Consider the following 20,120-nt stretch of genomic DNA (forward strand, 5'->3'; position numbering starts at 1 on the left):
ATTGAAAAATTAAAAAAATTAGACAGCAGTGTTGTCGCAAACGTTTTAACAAGCTAAACAAAACTTGCACGCTCCGGTTAGTGCATAAATTAAGAATATTTTAAGCAGGAACAACTCAATCGGCGGGTGATTTATTATGTTTTGCTTCTTCTATGGCCTCAACGACTTGATATGTTATTCTTCTGACATTCTTCTGCCAAGCAGGCTCAAAAAGTTCGGTGAAAATAAAGAAAATTGCATGGAACACAGCGATCATTTTGAAACTCTTCGTATGTGTTTTTTGCGAGCTATGATAAATTAACAACAATATTCAATTTAACAAACGCTCAAATATATACCATGACATATTGTGCTAAGAACTTTCTAGCACATTAAAGAACAATATAAGATCACGGTGAGTTTATTCTCATCGTGTCATACACTATTTTTAGTTAATAGGTGATTCCCCGAGTGTTAACACACACAACAGATTACAGAGTAAAGAAAATGACATCATTAAGCTATTTTTAGTGACAATGACTCACAATTGGCCGTCACGTGCATTAAATCAAAAGAACAATAGTTGTGCACGTGTAAAACAATAGATTTTACATTCCTGAGTGCTTAGAACTCAGATTTTAAGCACACAGGAATGAAAACAACTTACAAAAGTCTAAAAATATCATTCGGGTAATACCCCGACTTTGTACACCCACGCACGCAAACACAAAAAAAATTTGCATGCCGCTGTGGGTCACGCAATTTCTCGCTGTTCGCTTCAACTTAATTGTATTTTTTGCACACTCAGATTTAATCCTTTCGACTCGGCTGAAAGTCACTTTAAGTGCGCTGTAACCTTTTATTTTGCCTCGTTCAGGCAATTAACAACATCGCGGGTTATGTATCGAATATTTTTTTGACACTCGGGCGTGAAATATTCAAACACATAGTAAACGACAAGATGAGCGCAGACAACCATTCTTTCATTAAATGAAAAAATGTTCTAGTGGACTGAAATTTTATTTCGAAATGTCGGTGGTGCTTTCGAGAAGTTTTTTTTTCATTTTTTGTCTTTCTGCTTTCATGATCTCTTGTCGTATTTTTTCGATGTCTGGCTGTCAATTTGTTTGTTTGTGTGCAAAGCTTGAACGTAAAGTCTCTTTAAGTTGACGATATTTCTGCATTTCTCGTAAGATCAGTTGAAACTCTTTGTCAGAAACAAGATTATCATTCAGAGCTTGTGAGACAGAGCTGTTTATCGAGTCATGTTTTGCAACAGCCAGAGCGAGGATTCTTGAGTGCTTATTAACTTTACGTTCAAGCTTTTTGTTGATAACTGACAGGCCAGTGGAAGCTGCGCCAGATATACCTGCTACTGCTGCAACAGGCACGCCGATAACAATTCCAACACCGGTAAGTGAAGTCGCAACAGCTCCAGAAGACAGAGCTGCCGTCACGGCGCCAAGACAGACCACGGAATAGTGAATAACTTTCCGGACTTTTTTATATTTTTTTAACACAAGCCTGTAATGCTCAGCTTCAGCGGATATTTCTTTTTCAATTTTACTTATTTCAGTCAGCCGAAAATTCTCGGCATTTGTTGGGAGGCTTGGATAAAGTTGTGTTTCTTCGCGATCACCATAAGCAGGGGCACTCGGGAGAACATTAGCAGATGACATGGTCGTATACAATAAAAAAATATTAATTTAATTCTAATTCAAAATGCAGCGGAGCTCCAACAAAGTCAAACTTACTGCCAGTTTTGTCTTTGACGGTCAATGTGACACTGTTCACACTCTGAACAGCGTTGGTTCGACGTGAATTATTGATAAAATTTTGAGGGTAATGAACCAAATCATAAGGTTTCCCGGTTATTGGTACACAAGCGAGAATGTCACTTGGCTTTCCATTATACAAGTTATTTTCTTTGGAAAGTAAATCGCAGTGAATGTAATAAAAGTCTGGCTTAGTAAAATCTTCAATTCTTGCGTTAGCAGCATCAACAATTGTGTTCTTAAAAAGTTTAGAAAGATTTTTATCAAAAGAAAAGCTTTCAATATTTTTTGTTTTTGTTATTGAAAAGCCTCTTTTCAAATCATCCCTTTTTACTGTTAGCTTTTGTTGATCTTTGAACTTATTAGTCAGGTAAGTTGTAATTTCATCAAAATTGTAGTTGCCTGGAAAAAAATCAGCAACATTGTTGCTCACATTGTTTTGTTTAATGCTTATGGAGCCAATTCCTTCCAGATTATGCCAGCTGTTTTGTAACGAGCATGACAGCAGGCTGATAAACCTTGGTTTTTCAATTGGCTGGTCAAAGTAAACAGCTTCCCCGTTGGAACTCGCGTCGATTGTGAGCACAACCATCTTTATAATTATCTTTTGAAAAATAAATCTTTAATATAAAATGGCTCCGCCTATTCCGAGAGCTGATGACATTTCTCAATCAATTTTTCTTGATTCCAAAGAAAGAGATTTTATGAAGTGGATGAAAACCCCAGAAGCAACTAAAATTTCTGAAGCGGCAAAAGACAATGCATGGAAACCTTTTCTTGCAAAATATCCAAACGCTGACCGAACAAAATTTGTTGCACAGGTTGAGTTCGCGTACAACCACACAGCAACGGCAGACATTTATTACAAGGCAGGGCAAGGCCATTTGATAAATGTTTTTGGCTCTGACAGCAAATATTGGAGCCCAGAGATGAAAAAAGCACTGGGGGTGAATCAAATTTCAGGCGGTTTTCCACAACAGCTGTCACCAAGCGGCGCAAAAGGCTCATCTTTGCCAATTCCAGCTGTTGGATTTCACGAAGCCGCACCAAGTTTGAAAAAAATATTTAACAGCAAAATCAACATCTACGTAACACCAGATCAATATTTCACAACGAAATTAAGAGAGATTTTTCAAAAAACAAAACTGAAGCATACATCAGGAAAAGAGTCAAAAAAGTGGCTTGCGGGGCCTAACATGGCCTATTGGCCCCAGCAACTTAACTTTGCGGTATGGTGCGCGACAACAGGCTGCGGTATAAGTCGAGATATTTTCGATGAAGAGCACTCAGCTCTTAGCTTGCCACCGATTGTGCGTAATTTTTATCTGTTTCACGTTTATTTCACGATAAGGCGAATATTGTTTCAGATGGGGGGAATTCAGAGCGTAAGCGCCTTGCCAGGCGACCCAACTTTTAGCCAGTTCGACAACAAGTACGACGTGGCTTCGTACAAAAGAATATGTGCTGAGTTCGGTGTCGACCCGTCAAGCGATTTTCGTTTTACAACAGGTGCAAACCACGGACTTGGTGCTATTTATATCTGGATTTCAAGCAATGGTATACAAAAAACTGGAGCAAAATACCCCGATTACGATAAATTTTCGGATGAAGGTGGAACTGCAAGCGACGGTAACCTTATTTATTACATTCAGCCAGATGATTCTGCAGCATCACAGGCTGACTGGTTTTGTGCAAATGCAACGCAAGGGCTTACTCAGGCGGGTTTGTCAAGAATAAACCAGTCAATTGAGGCTTTTGTCTACTGTATTCTGGGTTCGCAGGTCAACGTTCGAAGTAGCATACTTGGAACAGGCGGCCGTGCAAAGGAAGCGCAAAGTGAGTTCCTCGTGTTGGTTGAAGACGCTATAAGGCAACCTGATCTGGCAAAGTCGGTCCAAAGATACCAACTCGCCATCGACGAGGCTAAGGTTCGGCTTAACCTTGCAGTCTGCCCAGGTGCCTGGCTGATGCCCGCTCGTATGGTGATAAACACAGAAAGCGTTGTTGGCTACAATAACCAGCTTAAGCAGGCTGTTGTTGGGATGAAATTAGGAGTGAATGATGAGGTTAATAAAGCTACAAAAAAAGCAGCTCTTAAACTGATGGCGGGAGGAAAATCAAAAATCAACCCACCAAACAGCCACCCTTCAAATCCTATACACAAGAGCGCCACAGCAAAAAAAAATCAGGCCCTCGCCGCAAGCGCTGCAGAAACACCAGCTAGCAACGCGCAAAGCGCTAAAGCTACTAAGGCCGTAGCCAATGATTCACACGAAATAAACAAAGCAACTGTCGCTGTTGGCGCGGTTGGAGCAGCAGCTTTGCTCTACACCCTTATGCGCTAACGTCTCTTTTTGATGTATTTTTCAACAAGAAAAGCAACCACAGCAAGGATAAGCAGCCAGGTGTGTTCAGCAAGAAAACCGATGGCTTGACCAGCGGTTTTGAAAAGAAATTTCGCAATCGAGCCAATGAGACCAGGCAGAGCTGATGCTACCTTTGAGCCAATATCACTTAGGCCTTTCCCCAACGCTTTGCCGGTTGCCTTCAACGCGTTTGTAATGGTTCCAATAACAGAACCAATCGTGACACCAGCAGCAAGAAGTATTGCTGTTACTGTCACGCCATATTTTTTGAAGATCTCTTTGATCCTCTCACGAAGTGGAAGCGCCCTTTCTCTTTCTGCAATCTGCGTTTGCAAACGCCCGAGCTCCTCGGTTCTTTCCGCAACTCTTTCTTCCGCGGCTTGTTTGTCAGTGGGGGAGGCATTCTCATCCTCAATAATTTTTTTGTCTTCCTCGTTTTGGCGCTTGAGCTCATCTTCTTGCTCTTTAAGATCATCCAACGCTCTTGTATCGTTGAGCCTTTCTTGCAAAGTGTTTCTTTTGCTCTCTATGGCAGCGAGGCTTGCCCTTAGTTGGTCGGCTCGTGTTTGTTCTTTTGCCTTCTGATTTGCTTGTTTTTCAAGAGCAGCAACTTCTTTTTTTGTGTTTTCAAAATCAGTTTTATAGTTTTTAATCCGTTGCTGCTGCTCGCGCAATTCTGATTCATTTTCAACATTTGACCCAAGTTGATCTTTCTTGGCTTGGGCTCGCTCGATTTTTATTCTCAGATCTCTCATTTTTTGGACGGCTTTTTCTCTTTCTGATGCGATTTTTTGGGCCTCTTGAAGTTGTTTTTCAGCTTCTCTTAATCTTTGGCGTTCATCTCTTATGCTCTCATTGTCTTGAGCAATAAGATCTTCAGCTGACGGCCCAAGTTCATCTTTGAAGCTGTCTAAAAAGTTTTTCATGAAGCCTGACTCATTATCTTTTAGAATCTTGTACTCGCCTTTTTTAGTTCCTATAGCAACAATTTTCCCCTCATTTTTCCCAGTGCCTCTTCTAATTCTAATTTTTTCAAAATTTGCTTTGGGGAATTTGCCTTTTATCGTGTCTACAGCTTTTTTAAGTTTTTGCCGCAAAAAACTTTCTTTTTGAAGATCACTTATCGAAGGGGTTCTTTCAAGCAAAGGTGTTTCATCATATGATGTGTCTGGCAGCCCGCTCTGTTCGTGCTGCATCGTTTGCATTTCATGTTGTTCACCCCCATGGTAGGGTGTGGATGCCTCCCCGGGCTGAAATGGTCGGGTTGTGTCGACCTCTTGTTCCTCTTCATCATCGTTATCACTGTTGTGGTCAAGATCTTGGTCCAAATCAGGGTCCTCGAATCCAAAATCACCACCACCTGTTGCCATCGCTTAATTTATATATATATATTTTCAAATTAAACTTTTCAATTTAACAATAAAACCAATCGAGAGATGGCTGCTGTTCAAGAAAACCTTCGACCGGGACGCACAGAGAAAATACTCGGCGCACTGAAAGCCGAGCGCGCGGTAAAACGAATCACTTTTGACCGCACAGAAGCCAATCCAGAGGAAACGTTGTATGTTTCAGTGCCCAAGCTGAACGAAAACGAGGTCATTGTGCCTGGCTCGCTGGCGCTGCGCCTCAACATCGACTTGAGCGGAGGCCATGGCAACAACTTTCTGGTTGACAACGTCAGCCGAGCTCTGGTCGACAAGTTTGTTGTAAAGTACGAAGGCACTGTCGTGCAGGACACGGTGGGCTATGACATCTACAAAATATTTGAGGATTTTTTCCTTTCGCAGGAGGAGCGCGACGACAGGGTGCCAGAGGGCATTCAGAGCGAGGACCTCAACAAAATTCGCTCAAATGCTGGCGATAAGAAAACTTCAGGTGTGGACGCAGAAAAAAAGCTGAATGAGATATATGGAAATAAATACCGCATCCGTCTGGATCACCAGATTTTAACTGACCACGGGGCATTTTATCCTCAGGCACTATACAACGATCTTGTGTTCGAACTGAAGCTCGCGGCAGCCGAACATGTGGTCAGAGGCTCAGATACAACAAAACTGAAATACAAGTTGACAAACATCCAGCTGGAGTACGAGATGATAAGAAGCAAGGAAATTGCAGATGAAGCGTTCAGCGCTTATTCGGGCGGCAAAGAGTTCGCTTACGACCACATCCAGCGTGATAAAGTGACGACTTTTGCAAAAGGCTCCGACACACGTCTGAATCTAAGGGTCAACCCGCAGAGGAGGTCCATGAAAGGTATCTTGCTCCTATTTATTGAGCAATATAACAAAGGTGCAAGGAGCTCGGAAAAGTACATTAACCCGGACCTTACAAAAGTAAGCATCACTGTCAACGGCTCGCCAAACATGCTGTACAACAACGGCATCGAAGGAATGGACATTTGGGGAGAAGTTAAAAGATTCTACATGAAAGAAAAAAATAAAACGCAGCACATGACTCTGCAAAAGTTTTACACAGAAGACAAGTTTGGCCTTCTTATTGATCTGCGTTCCATGGCTGACCACTCGATGCACGGAAGCGGCACGCGCCTTGTGAACACAAAGGATGGTGTCCAGCTTGAGCTAGAGAGGAAAGCAAGCGGCTCAGGTAATTTAAACTGCCACATTTACGTAATCAGCGACGCCCAAATGAATATAATTGGCAGGCAGTTAGATTCTGTGCTTTTATAATATAAACGAACGAAGATGGATCCTGCCAATATACCCTTCAACGCCCTCATTGTGGGACCAACGAACTCAGGAAAAACAAGATACGTGGTCAATCAGCTTTGTGGCCCTTTCCGAGGCAAGTTTGACTACATCGTGCTCATCTGCCCGACTTTCGAGCACAACAAGACTTATTATCGCTTTGCTGAGGAAGATATTCGATTTTTTGTTTTCATTTGCGAGCAGCACGAGGTGGAATCTTGGTTAAGGCTTTCAAGATTTTTTTTTGAGGGTACGAACACGCTTATCATCCTCGACGACTGTGCTGCATCGAAAGATGTAAAGGGAAGAACGGGTGAATTGGTGAATCTTGCTTTCTCTGCTCGCCACGCAGGCTTGAGCATATGGGTGTTAACTCAAAAAATGACAAGCATAACAGCCTCATTCCGCGAAAATGTGGCGGCAATCGTTTTCTTTTACACCCCCTCTGCCAAGACCACGAAGGCAATCTTTGACGATTACGCTGGCGAACTTGCCAATGAGGATTACAAAGAAATCATTTTAAAGCTAAAAAAAAATAAGTTTTCGCATCTTGTCATTTCTCATCGCCACCCTTACGGAACAATTTTTTTTATTGAACATATTTTTTATAGTAATAAATGGCTGACCCTTTCGCAACTTCTCCTCCCGAGAGCGTCAAGGGCGCTGCAAGTGAACAAGAATTAGCTTCCGTAATGGAACTGCTAGGAGCTGAACCAGAAAGTACAGAAAGCGCTATGGTACTCATTCAAGGCCCTGACATTCCTGCTTTGCGTGAACAGCTTGCAATCCTTGTTTCAACAGGCAAGTCCAAAGAAGCAATCGGTGTGCAGCTGACACACGAGCAGGTGAAGCGCTTGACAGATAAAGAAGTTGAAAAGTACTTCAAGAGATATGAGGCATACGTTGGCACCAAGACAACGGAAAATCTTATTGACAGCGCGCTAACTCTTTTAACAAAATTAGCAAGTCTGTTTGTGCCCATGAAAAATATTGAAGCTTTACAAAAAGAGCTTAAAAATGACCACATTATAAACAGCGAGCTTTCCAATCTTGTCGGCAGTTTGTCTTTCAATTACGGCAAGCTTCTTGCTCCTGCTTCTGCTGCTTTGATAACAGCAAAATATATTGATTACGACTCAGCAAGTTCATCAAAAAAACAGTCAGATCTTGATGAAATCGCCTCTGAGCGGCAGGGCGCCACGGAAAAAAGCTCCGAAGGCACCTTTACTGAGTAATACTCACAAGACTTCCTAAACAAAGCTAAGAAAATACTGAATAATTAATGAGCAATGCTTAGAAATTGCTTAGCAAAAGATCTTGCTGAGCAAATTTCTATTTAAATATTGTTTTTTCATAAATATAATGGCCGAGCTCGAACAACGTGAATTGGAAACTCCTGTTTCTACCTCTTCCCCTGTCACTTCAACAACTCCTGCAACAAAGCCTGCCAAAAATCCAAAGAGAGTTGCTGCTGGCAAGCTTGCTGCAGAAAAAACAAAACAGGCTCGTGAAGCACAGAAAAAAGCTTCTATCGAGGCTGCTGCAATAATTGCAAAAGAAAAGGAAAAGAAATCTGCGGCTGCAAAGCGAAATGTAACACCACCGGCCGTAACGGAACCAGCTCCGCCCGAGGCTCAGCCGCAATCAAGCGGTCTCACCACAAATCAATGGATATCTTTGCTTGGTATCGGCGTTGCAATCGTTACAACTTATGTGAAACGCGAAGACATAAAAGCCTTTATAAACGAAAAAAGAAGTCCAACATTTAAAGCTCCGCCAACTCTTATAACTGATGACACACCAGTTACAGCAGAAAGTATTGGAAGGGTTGCAACGCGTTCTTCAGACACGCGCCAAACGGGCTCTAGAATTCCGCAACCAACAAGCCAAAATGGCTCAAAAAGAGGAATCCGTCCGATGGATTAAAAAAATTATTAAATAAATTCCATTTAAACATTTTCTATTTTTAAGTAAACGAAACACGATGACCGACATGATGACAGACACGAAGCCATACACTGTGCCTGAGCCAACGGATTTGGCAGCTTTGTTTTGTCTGCCTGAGCCAATAGATTTTGGAAGCTTTCTTTTGTTGAGTCAGTGTGCCAAATGGTTTGAAGAAGATGAGGAAGAAGCAAAAGCTACTATGAAAAAAGTCGCAGACTTAATTATCATTCTAAAACCAGAACAATTCAAAAGTTTTCAAGATTCCATTGAAAAGTTTATTAAACGTGCGAATGATATATATGCTAATTCAGAATCAGACGAACAAAAAAAAGAGAAAATTGCAGAAGCACAAAGTTTGATGTTTGATGAATTCAGAAACAAAATCAACCTAATGTCTTAGGGTGCTTGGTTTTGACCTGCAAAAAAGTTTTAATTAGGTAATTAACCTTTTTTTTTTGTTTATTAAAACTCTTTGATAAAATTATTTTTTAATTTAAAGATTTATTTTTATTTTATATCAAAACGCCATGTCCGACAACAAGCTCGTGAAAACGCTCATGGATGCCGCCACCATTACAGGTCTCGCCGCCGGAATCGGCTGGGCTGCCAAAAAAGTTGTAAAAGAAAACTTCACATCCGACCCAAGCAGCAGTTTTATGAACTATGTAAAGTTCACAGCCGTCATGGCTGGCAGCGTTGCACTTAAACAGTATCTCGAGGACCAGAAAATTCTCCCCACCAATTAAAAAAAAATATCATAATATAAGAACAAAAACACACAATGGCAAGCGTAGCGATTATGGCTGGCGGAGCTATCTTGAACGCTGCTGCTTTCATTGGCGGCAATTACCTTGCTCGAGCTTTGGGTGGTGGAGATGACGCCGCTTTGAAAGAAAAAGAAAGGCACGACAAAGCTCTAGAGGCTTACCAGGCAGCTTACGCTAAATACTCTCGAGACCGCACCAAGCTCCTCGACTGGATACAAACCAACGCGGAAATAAAAGAGCAGGCCAAACAGAACTTCACAAACAATGACTACGCTTTCAAACTCTACAACCAGGCACATCCTGACAAACAAATGATTCCTCCGAAAGAACCCAAGTTCTCTGATTTTTATCAGCCAAGCGAGCAGCAGAAACAAGGTGAACTGATGTTTGTTGGCGCAGGCGCTCTTGCTCTTGGGTACGCTGCCTTTCGGTTTCTTTAAACGTTTCTTTTTTTTCTTGTATACGCATGGATGCAAAGATCTCGAAAGTCTACTATAGCCCCCAGGGCTACTGGAAGGGAATTGCTGCGATAAAAAAATTAGCCGAGGCTGCCAAGGTTTCCGAAGATGCCGCAAAAAAGTGGCTAGTTAAGCAGGCCCTTTGGCAGATCTACCTTCCGGCACCACGATACGTTCCTCGCCCAAAATTCGATGTTTCTACCCCTAACGCGGTCCACCAGGCGGACCTTCTTTTTCTGCCACACGACAAACTGCCGCGAGGGCGAAAAGTTTACAAATACGCTCTGACTGTTGTCGACGTTGCCAGCCGTTACAAAGAGGCCGAGCCTTTGACCTCCAAAGATTCAACTGAGGTTGCAAAAGGTTTTCAGACAATTTACAGGCGAAGTGCACTAAAATGGCCACAGATGCTTCAAGTTGACCCTGGTCGCGAATTCATGGGAGCTGTTACCAAAGAAATGGAAAATCACAAAACCTATATTAGACGCGGGCGTGTTAATATCCACAGAGATCAAGCTATTGTTGAACGTTTTAATCAAACACTGACAGGGCGCCTGTTTGGTTATCAGTACGGTGTCGAGATGAACCTGCCATCTGGCCAGCGGTCGACAGCGTGGGTAAAAAGGCTTCCCGAAGTTGTTACCGCTCTGAACAACGAAGTAACCAGTCTTACTGGCAAGAAACCTGCTGCTGCAATCAAAGAAAAGGCTGTTTCGTCCAAGCCGTCCTCAAAATATACAAGACCTGTTGGCTTGAAAGAAAAAAACTCCCCTCTCTCGTTAATGTGCGCTATCTCTTCCAACCTGGCGAGCTAGAAGGCGGCGTAAAAAGGGCAACAGATCCGATTTGGTCATTAAAAGTCTACAGCATCGAAAGGTCTGTTACTAAACCTGATCAGCCAGTGCTTTATTACTTGCACGATGGTCCAAAGCGCGGCTTTGTGCGTGAAGAATTGCTTATTATTCCTCCAAATACACAGTTACCACCAGAAAAGCTCTAAACGTTATGTTTATGTAGGCTTTGTTTCGCAAAACTTATACCCGTAAGCATTTGTATGTATCCCATCATCCGCTATCCATCGCTTTGAGTCAAAAGGCGACAGCGAGACTTTGTTGAGATGCATTCCGTAAATCTCATGACCCTCGCTTCTAAGTATGTTCATTCCATGCCATAACTGCTTTGTTCCAAAAAGGGTTTCTAAATAATTTTCGTGCAAGATTTTCTTTTTTACCACACACTTTTTTACTCCTTTAGCTTTCTTTATTTTTTTTTGGTCTTCTGTCAGTATTGAATACATTTTTGGCCTCAAACAGACACACTCTGAAATTGGTGTTCCTGCGCATTCGTCTTTCATTTTTCCCAAGACCTTTTTGTTTTCGTATGAATGAAGTGAGTGCTCTTTTGGGTAGTCGCTTGTGTCGTATAGAGTTTTCTTTTGATAAATATCTTCGTAAATATCCTCTGTTTCAATCTCCAGAAGAAGGCTGTCAGTGTCTGTATACAAAAGCTCGCAGCGCTGCCCGTACTCCATTTTCATTTCGTTGTAAAAAAAGTCATACATCAAAATCTTGCTTACGTCAAGGATAGTCATACCTGTTTAGACAGGTTTATTGAGAAAAAGTCTGCTTTTCCGCATGTCTATTCCGACCAGATCGTTTGAAAACAGAACGTGTCTTGAGTACAATGGACTGGCAACCAGTTTTCTTATTTTGTTCGTTTCGTCGCTTCGCGCTATTTTTATGTCAACACGGTTACGCAGGTTTTCCATTGTTTTTCCGAAAACTGAGTTATTCATTAGCTTGTAAAAGTTTTTTTCAAAGTCGTTTTTTGCTTTTTTCCGGAATTCTGTGTTCATCCGGATGTACGGCTCCATCCAGCATTCTTGTTCGAACTCCATTACTTTGTGAACTCTTTTTAGTTTCATGCCCTGCTTAATATAAAACTGCAAGTTTCGGTAATGCACAACATAGTTACTTTTGTCCTCAAGAGTCAAAACAAGCTTTTCGCTGTCTGGCGGTTTCAGTTCCAGCTTATCTTTTAATTTTTTTTGGTAATCAGAATAAAGTTCCTCGCTTATTTTCTTTTTCTCTGGTGCCAACGGATAGCTGTTGTGAGCGTCGTGCAGTTCAGCAGGGTATTCAAGGTCTACCTCCAATATCCAGCCAGTTTTTGCAGACTCCTTTTTCCTCATGATTTCTTTTTCAGTCGGCATAACTCTTTTCCATCTAAAACCACTTTTTGGCAGTGGCTTGCTCATTGCCCACCCATAAAGGTTGTTCGCATCAAGGTACATTATGTATTTTTTTGGCTTGCTTGGATCGTAGCCTTCAACATAAGGATTGTTTGCCTTTGCGTATCTCTTGCTAACCATGGAAATACCTCCTCTTATTCCCCTTTCGACAAAGAGATGCATTTCTGAGTCTGTAAGGAGCTCAAGCTGCACGCCTGTCTTTTTCAAGAGTGCGTCCCAAGAAAGGCCAGGCGATGTAAAATAGTGAGCTGGATCGAGGCCATAGTTTTCTTGGCATATATTTCGAAAGTTCTCAAAAACATCAGCCAAAAGAGTTACGTCAGTTTTAACGTACAAATTGTGGTAGTCGCCCAGCGTTTTGCATCCAAAAGCTTCCCATACCCTCTTTGCGTGATCGTACTCTTCGTCTGTTATGTGCTCGTCGTTTAGCTTGCTGTAAAACTTTTCTTTTTCAGGCAAACTTGTTTCGCTAAATCTTTCCCATGAGTCCATGTACTCGTACGGATAGATCCCCTTTTTGTAAAGAAGTTCAAAATTTTGTGAAGAAAGAGATTTTGTTATTTTCAATGACTCCTTCGGTGTTGCGCTTACAAGTGAATCGAGGCTTCCTTGTAGAAAGTTCAAGCTGTCAATGAAACGCAGACCTCCTACTGAAAATGTGATGTATTTCTCCATGTTGTTGGCGACGCATTTCACCTCTTTATGTGTCGCTTGCGACAGCTTTGACATCGCTTGCATTAAATGGTGCGCATCATAGCCCCTCAGGTTGTGAAATACAACTGGTATTTGGTCCGTCTTTGGTTTTATTACCATTTTCAGGTTGCATGCGTTGTGCGCTGCTCCTCGAAACTTGCCTGTTATGTGGCAATGGTCTTTTACTGCATCTCTGAAGTTTTGCCTGAGCAAAGGTTGCCCACAGCATAAGCAGTCATCTTGTTCTTCTGCAGCTTCTTTGTGCTCTTCTTCTGTCAATCTTTTTAGGATGAGAAACGAACTGTTAAGCGAACTGTCATTTTCTTTCTTTACATCGTAAAAACATTTTTTGTGCCATTGCCCATCATAAGTGTATACGCTACCTTCTTCACTTTCCCACACAGGTAAAGAGTCTAAAAAGTAATCTTTTATCAAACTTTTTTCACAAATATGGCAATCAGTTGCATTTTTAAATTTTACCCAATCTTCTGAAGTCATCACAAGAGGTTTTGGCAATGACAAACTATTTCTTATTATTTTCTCTTCCTCTTGAAGACAGTTCAAAAACACTTCAACAGCATTTTCACCTCTGTAGACTACTGGCCGTTTGTTTCTGCCGTCACTCCTTACAACTGTGTAAGCAAAACCACATGCCTCATGCTGTTCTGTCTTCTCGGTGTAGCTTTTTTGCTTGCTCTCTGGCCCAATCTCGCAGCCTGAAATCTTTCTGACCAAAGCCTCAAAGTCAGCATATATCACGTAAGGCGCTCTCATCTGTTTGTGATGATTTTGGAAAGAAAGGGTGTTTTTCCCCTCTTCCGGCATCTCGATCCTTGTCGGCCTGCCGTTCATGCCATTGCAATATTTTTCGTGGTTCTCGAGCAAGTCCGCTCTTGTAAAACCGGTCAAGCACAACATGCAAAAGTGTTTTTTGGTTGCATTTTTTGTCTGATCAAAAAGCAGAGCGCTTACTCTTTTTACAAAACAGTAATGCTGAATTAATCCTGACTCTATTAATATAAGGTTTATACGAGGAATTGTTTTTTCTTTTTTGCTTATTCTGTGCACAATCACACGATTGTCTTCCCAGCCGAACACATTTATTGCGAGGTTGCTGTTTTGCCTCTCGAGTTTGTCAATCTGTTTTACAGGTGTGGGGAAATCGATGCCTCTGTAGTTAATTCCGTCGTTGACCGGATATTTGCTTGGCCTTTGAAGGTTTTTTCCGTACCTTGGAGGAAAAAGTGCAGCTCTCAAAGCCCACTTCAAACATTCGTTATCCCTGTTTTGCACGTTGATTATTGCTTTCTTTTTTGCCAGATTGGCTGGGAGAGGTAAGTAAGTTCCTCCGCGCAATGGCTGATAGCGTGCAACATTTACGTACGCTTCGGTTATTCTTTCAATAACCCAGCCTGAGCCGCGCTCTGACCAAGCCTCAATTTGGCCCTTTGCTCTTTCAATAAATCTTTCGAACTCTTGTATTATCTGTTGTTTATTATTTTCGTTAAAAACGTGCGGTTCTCTTTCTTTAAAATAATGCTTCATCTCTTGTGTTACACCAGTCTCAAAATTTTCTTTTGTGAACTTTATTTGCAACCCAAAGCTTACTTTTACGCTTTTCAAATCTCTTATTTCATTCCTTACCAAATTAACAAACTTTCCTTTTGTTTTCTTTTGAAAGACAAAAAGGTCTTTGCTGGCACGGCCACCCTCTGGTATGGCAATTTTCCACACGCGTAGCCATTCATTAAAATCGGATTGGGCCAGTAAAAAAGTTTCGTTTCTTTGTGGATTTCTTTGAAATTCACGGAGGTTTTCCTCCATCATAGCTTGCAAAACTTCTGACGAATATCTTGCGGCAGCCATCTGTTGTATATACCAAAGAAAAATATTTGTTCAATTGAAAAATGATTCTGGCACAGCAAGGCAGCTTGAGATTTGTGAGCGCTCAAGCCGCAGAGATTTTTGGTGCCGCTCGCGATTTTTGCACACATAGACGGTGGTGGTTTTGGTCACTAATCTCGACAAGGAGCGAGGCGAGCCCGGGCGAGCCGAGCGAGTTGTCGCGATTTGTGCCAAAACCACCACCGTCTATGTGTGTGCCTGTGGTACGCGTTGTTGTGTTACACGAAGGTGGTTTAAGCCTGGTTCTCATATGATCGTCCCGATCGTCTCTGTCGCTTCTGTCGCTTCAAAAAGTTTGCTTGCTCCAATCACCTCAGACTTTGCAAGCGACAGAAGCGACAGAGACGATCGGGGCGATCATATGAGAACCAGCCTTTAGAGACCTTTAGAATTAAGCGCTCCAAAGACATCATGATTGTACGGAGATAAAAATAAAAATAACGCTTAATAAAATAAAATTTTACCTTCTGTTTAATAAAATAAAGAAAATGTATTCAACTGCTCCTCTGGGTTGGGGTTGGGAGGTATTTGTCGAACCATTATTTTATGCCCACGGCCTACAACTTCCGTCCAGATTTGGTTGATTTTAACTATCTCGTTTGTTGCGTGCTCCGCAGCATGAACGAGCTAAAGGAATGTTTTATCATTTTACGGGCTTAAACAGACCGTATTTTGGCTCGTGACTTTCTCAGTTGTCGCCGGAGTTTTCCACAACGTTCATTCTCGTTTTCTTTGGCTCAGTTGGCGAACACGACGACGTGTATGTTTACACGTACCATGAACCGAAAATAAATGTGCGTCAACAATGTTTATAAATATATCTTTTTTCATCTAACTTGGTAACGTGCGTTACGGATCACATTGTGTGACTGGAAAAAACACTCAAGGCAAGTCGTTAATTTTCGATCGTGCTTTAGGGGAAATTTTCACTTTCAAGGGGAATAAAAAATAAATTACTATGCTTTTGAAAACGAAACCCTATTCCTTGTTTGAAATAGCTGCTCCACGACAGAGTTGATTGCGTGTATCAGCGCATGTTTAAATAAACCCATTTAGGGTCCTCCAAGGTGACAACATTTTAACTTCTTGATTCACGTTGCCCTTTTTAGAAGTTCCAAAATTGTGATTTGATGTAAATTTGTTTATTACACCATACAAGGATTTCATTTCTTTTAACCTTTGTATCTGAACTTCATGAAAGTTATTTTTGACGTTACTTAGCGGGGAGGGGTAGCATGTAAAATTACTTCCGGTCTACAACTTACGTCCACACATTTTTTGAACACGCACAACTTCCCGTCAACATTTGTCCACACATTTTTTGTACACGCACTTCCGTCAACATTTGTCACGCATTTTTTGTACACGCGTTCACGCACAACTTCCGTCAACATTTGTCCACACATGTTTTGTACACGCACTTCCGTCAACATTTGTCCACGCATTTTTTGTACACGCGTACACGCACAACTTCCGTCAACATCTGTATCACTCTAACTTCCCCATTCATTGCGTGCTTCGCGGTATTGTTTAGGGTTCTTGAAGAAGTGAGATTACCCGCCCTCATACTGTGTTGATGATTTAGATCGATCTGGCATGAAGCATTTCTTTATAGGTAAAAGAATTCGGTGGCAATGTCTTTACTGTCACTTAAATATTATAGCTTTTATTTGTGTTTCTGCCTAAAATGGCATCTTTTAGTGGTAAAATAAAGCTTGAGACACGCCCAGATCGCTCCCTTCAGTTGGGGTTTTATTCAAATTTCCCACAAGCGTCCCCCTTCGAGAAACATGGAGGTCCCCCCCCCCCCCCCTTAGGGAGTGAAGCCCGTTAGTTATAAGGCGATCTTGTAACTGTGTCAATCAGAACGTTTATGTCGTTTATGGGTGACTTTATCGTGCTAAGTTGCACTTCCACATGAGCATTTTTTACGACCACACCTGACAGGCAGAATATACCAGTCTATGAGCAGAGGTTATCCAAGCATAGCTTACTCTACTTCCTGGTTTATTTTGAGCGCAATGGCTCAACTTACACTTTCCACAAGAATCTATTTCCAACCGCGAAATGTGATATGTAGTTCCTTTTACGTGTCCAAGCAGAGTCAAGCAAAGATATTTACGTTGAACGCGTATGGCCGTCTACCAGAGAATCGTCCACTGGCTACCTTAATCATCAAAGGACCGTTGGAATAACTAGAGAAAACACTATAGGCGCTGACTGCGGCTAATGTAAGTAGCACTGTAGTTTAATTGCTATACACTTTTGTCTTATAAGAGCGTCTTATTTTCGAAATGAGGCCGAGCCAACTCTGGATGTTCTTTTTCAGTTCATTTGATTTGAGCCTAAAACGTCATTAACATCTTGTTGAATTCTTCGAAGCTTCAAAGTCGCTTTACACTTACTCCCTATAATTTTGGTGAAAAATAAAATGAGCCTTTCAAAAAAATGAAGTTAGGCTTCCGTTCTCCTTAAACAAGTTCGAGTCAGTAATGAAATAAATATTTTTTGTATAAATACCTTTTCGTAGTCGAGTTCGAGTTTTTTCGCGCTTGAGCCATAAATCGACGTTAATCCACGGGTATCTACAAACGAGGTTTATAATAACATTATTGCATCTCTCACTCTAAAATAGAAAAACATTTTAGGTCAAGTGTGCGGTAAAGGGAGGGCGGCTTTTTTTGCCTGACGTGCAGGAAAAAAAACGGGCGAGTTTATTGGATTAATAAAAAAGGTTGGCAGTTGGCTCGATTGATAGAGACGAGAATCTTAACTTCAAACGTTTTAATTCTACGATTAATTGGTAAAGTTATTTTTCGCGAAAGGATAAATACTGGATACGGGTTTAGCTTGGAAATACCATAAAAAAATATTTATAAAACTTGTTAAACAGACCAGAAAAGCAAGAAAGCACCGCGATCACATTGATTTTAAAACCGCCAGGGTCGTGGATGTCAAACTTTCGAAAGCTTAAAAAATACAACAATGTTACAATGCAGAAAGAGAAAACGGTGATTGTTCGAGGCACTACCCAACAGAGCTTCAGATACGGCTGTAAAATGTTTAGCGCTCTGTTGGTGCAGAAAAAGCTACAGAAGTTCATGCATTCAATGGTCGCGAGGGAAAGATTGAAGGTTCAGGTCCTTAGTTTGTCGTGTGAAGGCCGCTTTAGCTGCACAATCCCGTTTTCAAAAAAAAGCAGTAAATAGATTCAAAAGAGCTTGTCAAGGATTCAAATAAAATTCCGATTGAATATTTTGTTAGTTTACTCTTGACAATGCTTTTAAACCACCAGAATTCGTTTTCTGATCACTGTTTTTGCTAGAAAATTTGAAAATGATCAGTCGAGTTTGAAGTTTGGAGGTAGCAAGCTTACAAAGCAGTGCGGGAAAAAAGTTAGCGAGGAAACCCACGGAACACGGCCAGGAAATTTGAGCTGCTTTAATTTCACATGACATGGGTTCATTTTGTGATGAATATATTAGCATATGTTTTACTAGCATATAATTTTAAATGCACGGCTAGTACGACGACACTTGTATTGGACAATTTATTTGGCCGATATTTCGACTAGTCAACTAGTCTTCTCTGGCCCTGTAGAAGACTAGTTGACTAGTCGAAATATCGGCCAAATAAATTGTCCAATACAAGTGTCGTCGTACTAGCCGTGCATTTAAAATTACTGTTTTATACACCTCGAGTGAGTTCTAGTACATGCATCTCCAAGCTACGTGAGATCCGACAAAGAATTGTGCCATAGTCTTCCTAACGTTGTGTGTGGCCCTCTGCATTTAATCGTCCCACATTACTAGCATATGTCTTGCTTGGGGCCTAGGCGGCCCACGTCAGCTCCGAGGATAAATAAATTTTATTGATTGATTGATTGATTGATTGATTGATTGATTGATTGATTGATTGATTGATTGATTGATTGATTGATTGATCGAGGTCAAGGGTTGTTTTCGTGCCATCAAATCTTCCGCGTGGGAGTATATGTAGTTTTAGATTTTAGAATTCAGAGGCCTTGGCCGCTTTGCATGGAGTTTTTGAATCCTTGACGAGATTTTGGCTTATTGTGCGCATGGAACGATTTTGGTGCAGAATGTCGGTATTTTTTGGCGTCACGGTTTTGTGCAACTACTCGCCAGATGATGTTTTCATGTACTTAAGCATTTCACTCGTGTCGAGTTGTGGTCAATTTGTGGCTACTAGAAAAACTGTACATCGCAGGCTTGCTTGCCTGCCTTGCCTTACTTCAACTAACTTACTTACTTACTTTCCTGAGAGACAGTCATCAAGTGTAAAATGTTTCGGAGACGGCTGAATTGATGTAGCCGCGATCTGCGCCAAATTGACAAGATTGCCTCCTTTGAGATATGTTTTGGGTTAATTTGGCATTTGGAACTGAAACATTTCTCTTGATGTTACACTTATTTTACAGTTTGTACTTGAAAGGAAGGTGAAGACGTTCTAACCGAGATGGCAAACTTCACTTGTTCGTTCCTTTTCCTCGTTTTTCTCTTAATATGCGATAGTTATGGTAAGTTTGTGTTGCCAAAGTTTGTTTTTTTCTGTTTTGATAATGATAAGTTCGATAAGGTTTTTTAAAAGAAAGCGATAATTGGCTAACTTAATTTAGAATAATAAGTACACAATATTTATATGTCATTGTCAACGTATAAATGTCAGTGTATGTTCTGTCAACCTTATGAAAGGAAATGATTTATTTAGCGGATATGGAACGTGGGAGCAAAAGGACCCAAAAGGGGGAAAATGAAAATCCGTTCTTCAGTTCAACAATGGATATTTTTACAAAAGAATCTACCTTGTACATGTATTTTGAGTTGATGTCGTGTTTTACGCGCAATCCTTCAGATGTTCTGATGATTAAACTTCGGTTTGCATTTGCTGTTGACTGATTTACGCTGATGCCCCATTGACACGCTGTTATTCATTTCAGGTCTACCGCTGAGAGACTTGACATCATCGGATGAAGGTAATGGTTTCTGCTTTACATGCACGGCATGCAATACGTGAAGTGTGGGTAGTTGTCCAACTTCGCGATCAAAAATAATTTTCCTTTATCTTTTTTGTCGGCGAGAAGGGTTTGATACACAAATATGAAAAGTCAAAACCATTAGTTTTGCTTTGCTATTAGCTGAAAGTGAACTTTTGCCGACCTGGGGTTACCGTCCAAGGTCAAAATAATCGTCCCAATATAAAAAGAGATAAGCTAGCTTAACCTTTTGCTAGTTATCACAGTTCCATTAA

At 41.2% G+C, this 20,120-nt stretch overlaps 2 protein-coding genes and 1 long non-coding RNA gene across 3 annotated transcripts in view; 2 read left to right on the top strand and 1 right to left on the bottom strand.

The window, feature by feature from the left end:
- LOC144652686 (uncharacterized) overlaps positions 1-20,120 on the bottom strand; it is a 207,603-nt gene that overhangs the window by 100,523 nt on the left and 86,960 nt on the right. The window lies entirely within an intron of this gene.
- Positions 1-20,120, top strand: part of LOC144652514 (uncharacterized) — a 60,269-nt gene that overhangs the window by 32,221 nt on the left and 7,928 nt on the right. The window lies entirely within an intron of this gene.
- LOC144647934 (uncharacterized) lies at positions 1,422-19,843 on the top strand. The gene is made up of 3 exons (XM_078507605.1): positions 1,422-3,928; positions 14,265-14,278; positions 19,810-19,843. Exons 1-3 carry the CDS (start codon positions 2,387-2,389, stop codon positions 19,841-19,843), a joined length of 1,590 nt encoding a protein of 529 aa, XP_078363731.1. The 5' UTR covers positions 1,422-2,386.

This window comes from Oculina patagonica, chromosome 4 (assembly GCF_052425735.1).
Source record: "Oculina patagonica isolate OP01 chromosome 4, crgOcupat, whole genome shotgun sequence".
In the NCBI taxonomy this organism is placed as follows: Eukaryota; Metazoa; Cnidaria; class Anthozoa; order Scleractinia; family Oculinidae; genus Oculina; species Oculina patagonica.

What these genes read in the sequence shown, in the direction of transcription:
- LOC144647934 (XM_078507605.1), top strand. Translation starts at nt 2,387, where the DNA reads ATGGCTCCGCCTATTCCGAGAGCTGATGACATTTCTCAATCAATTTTT.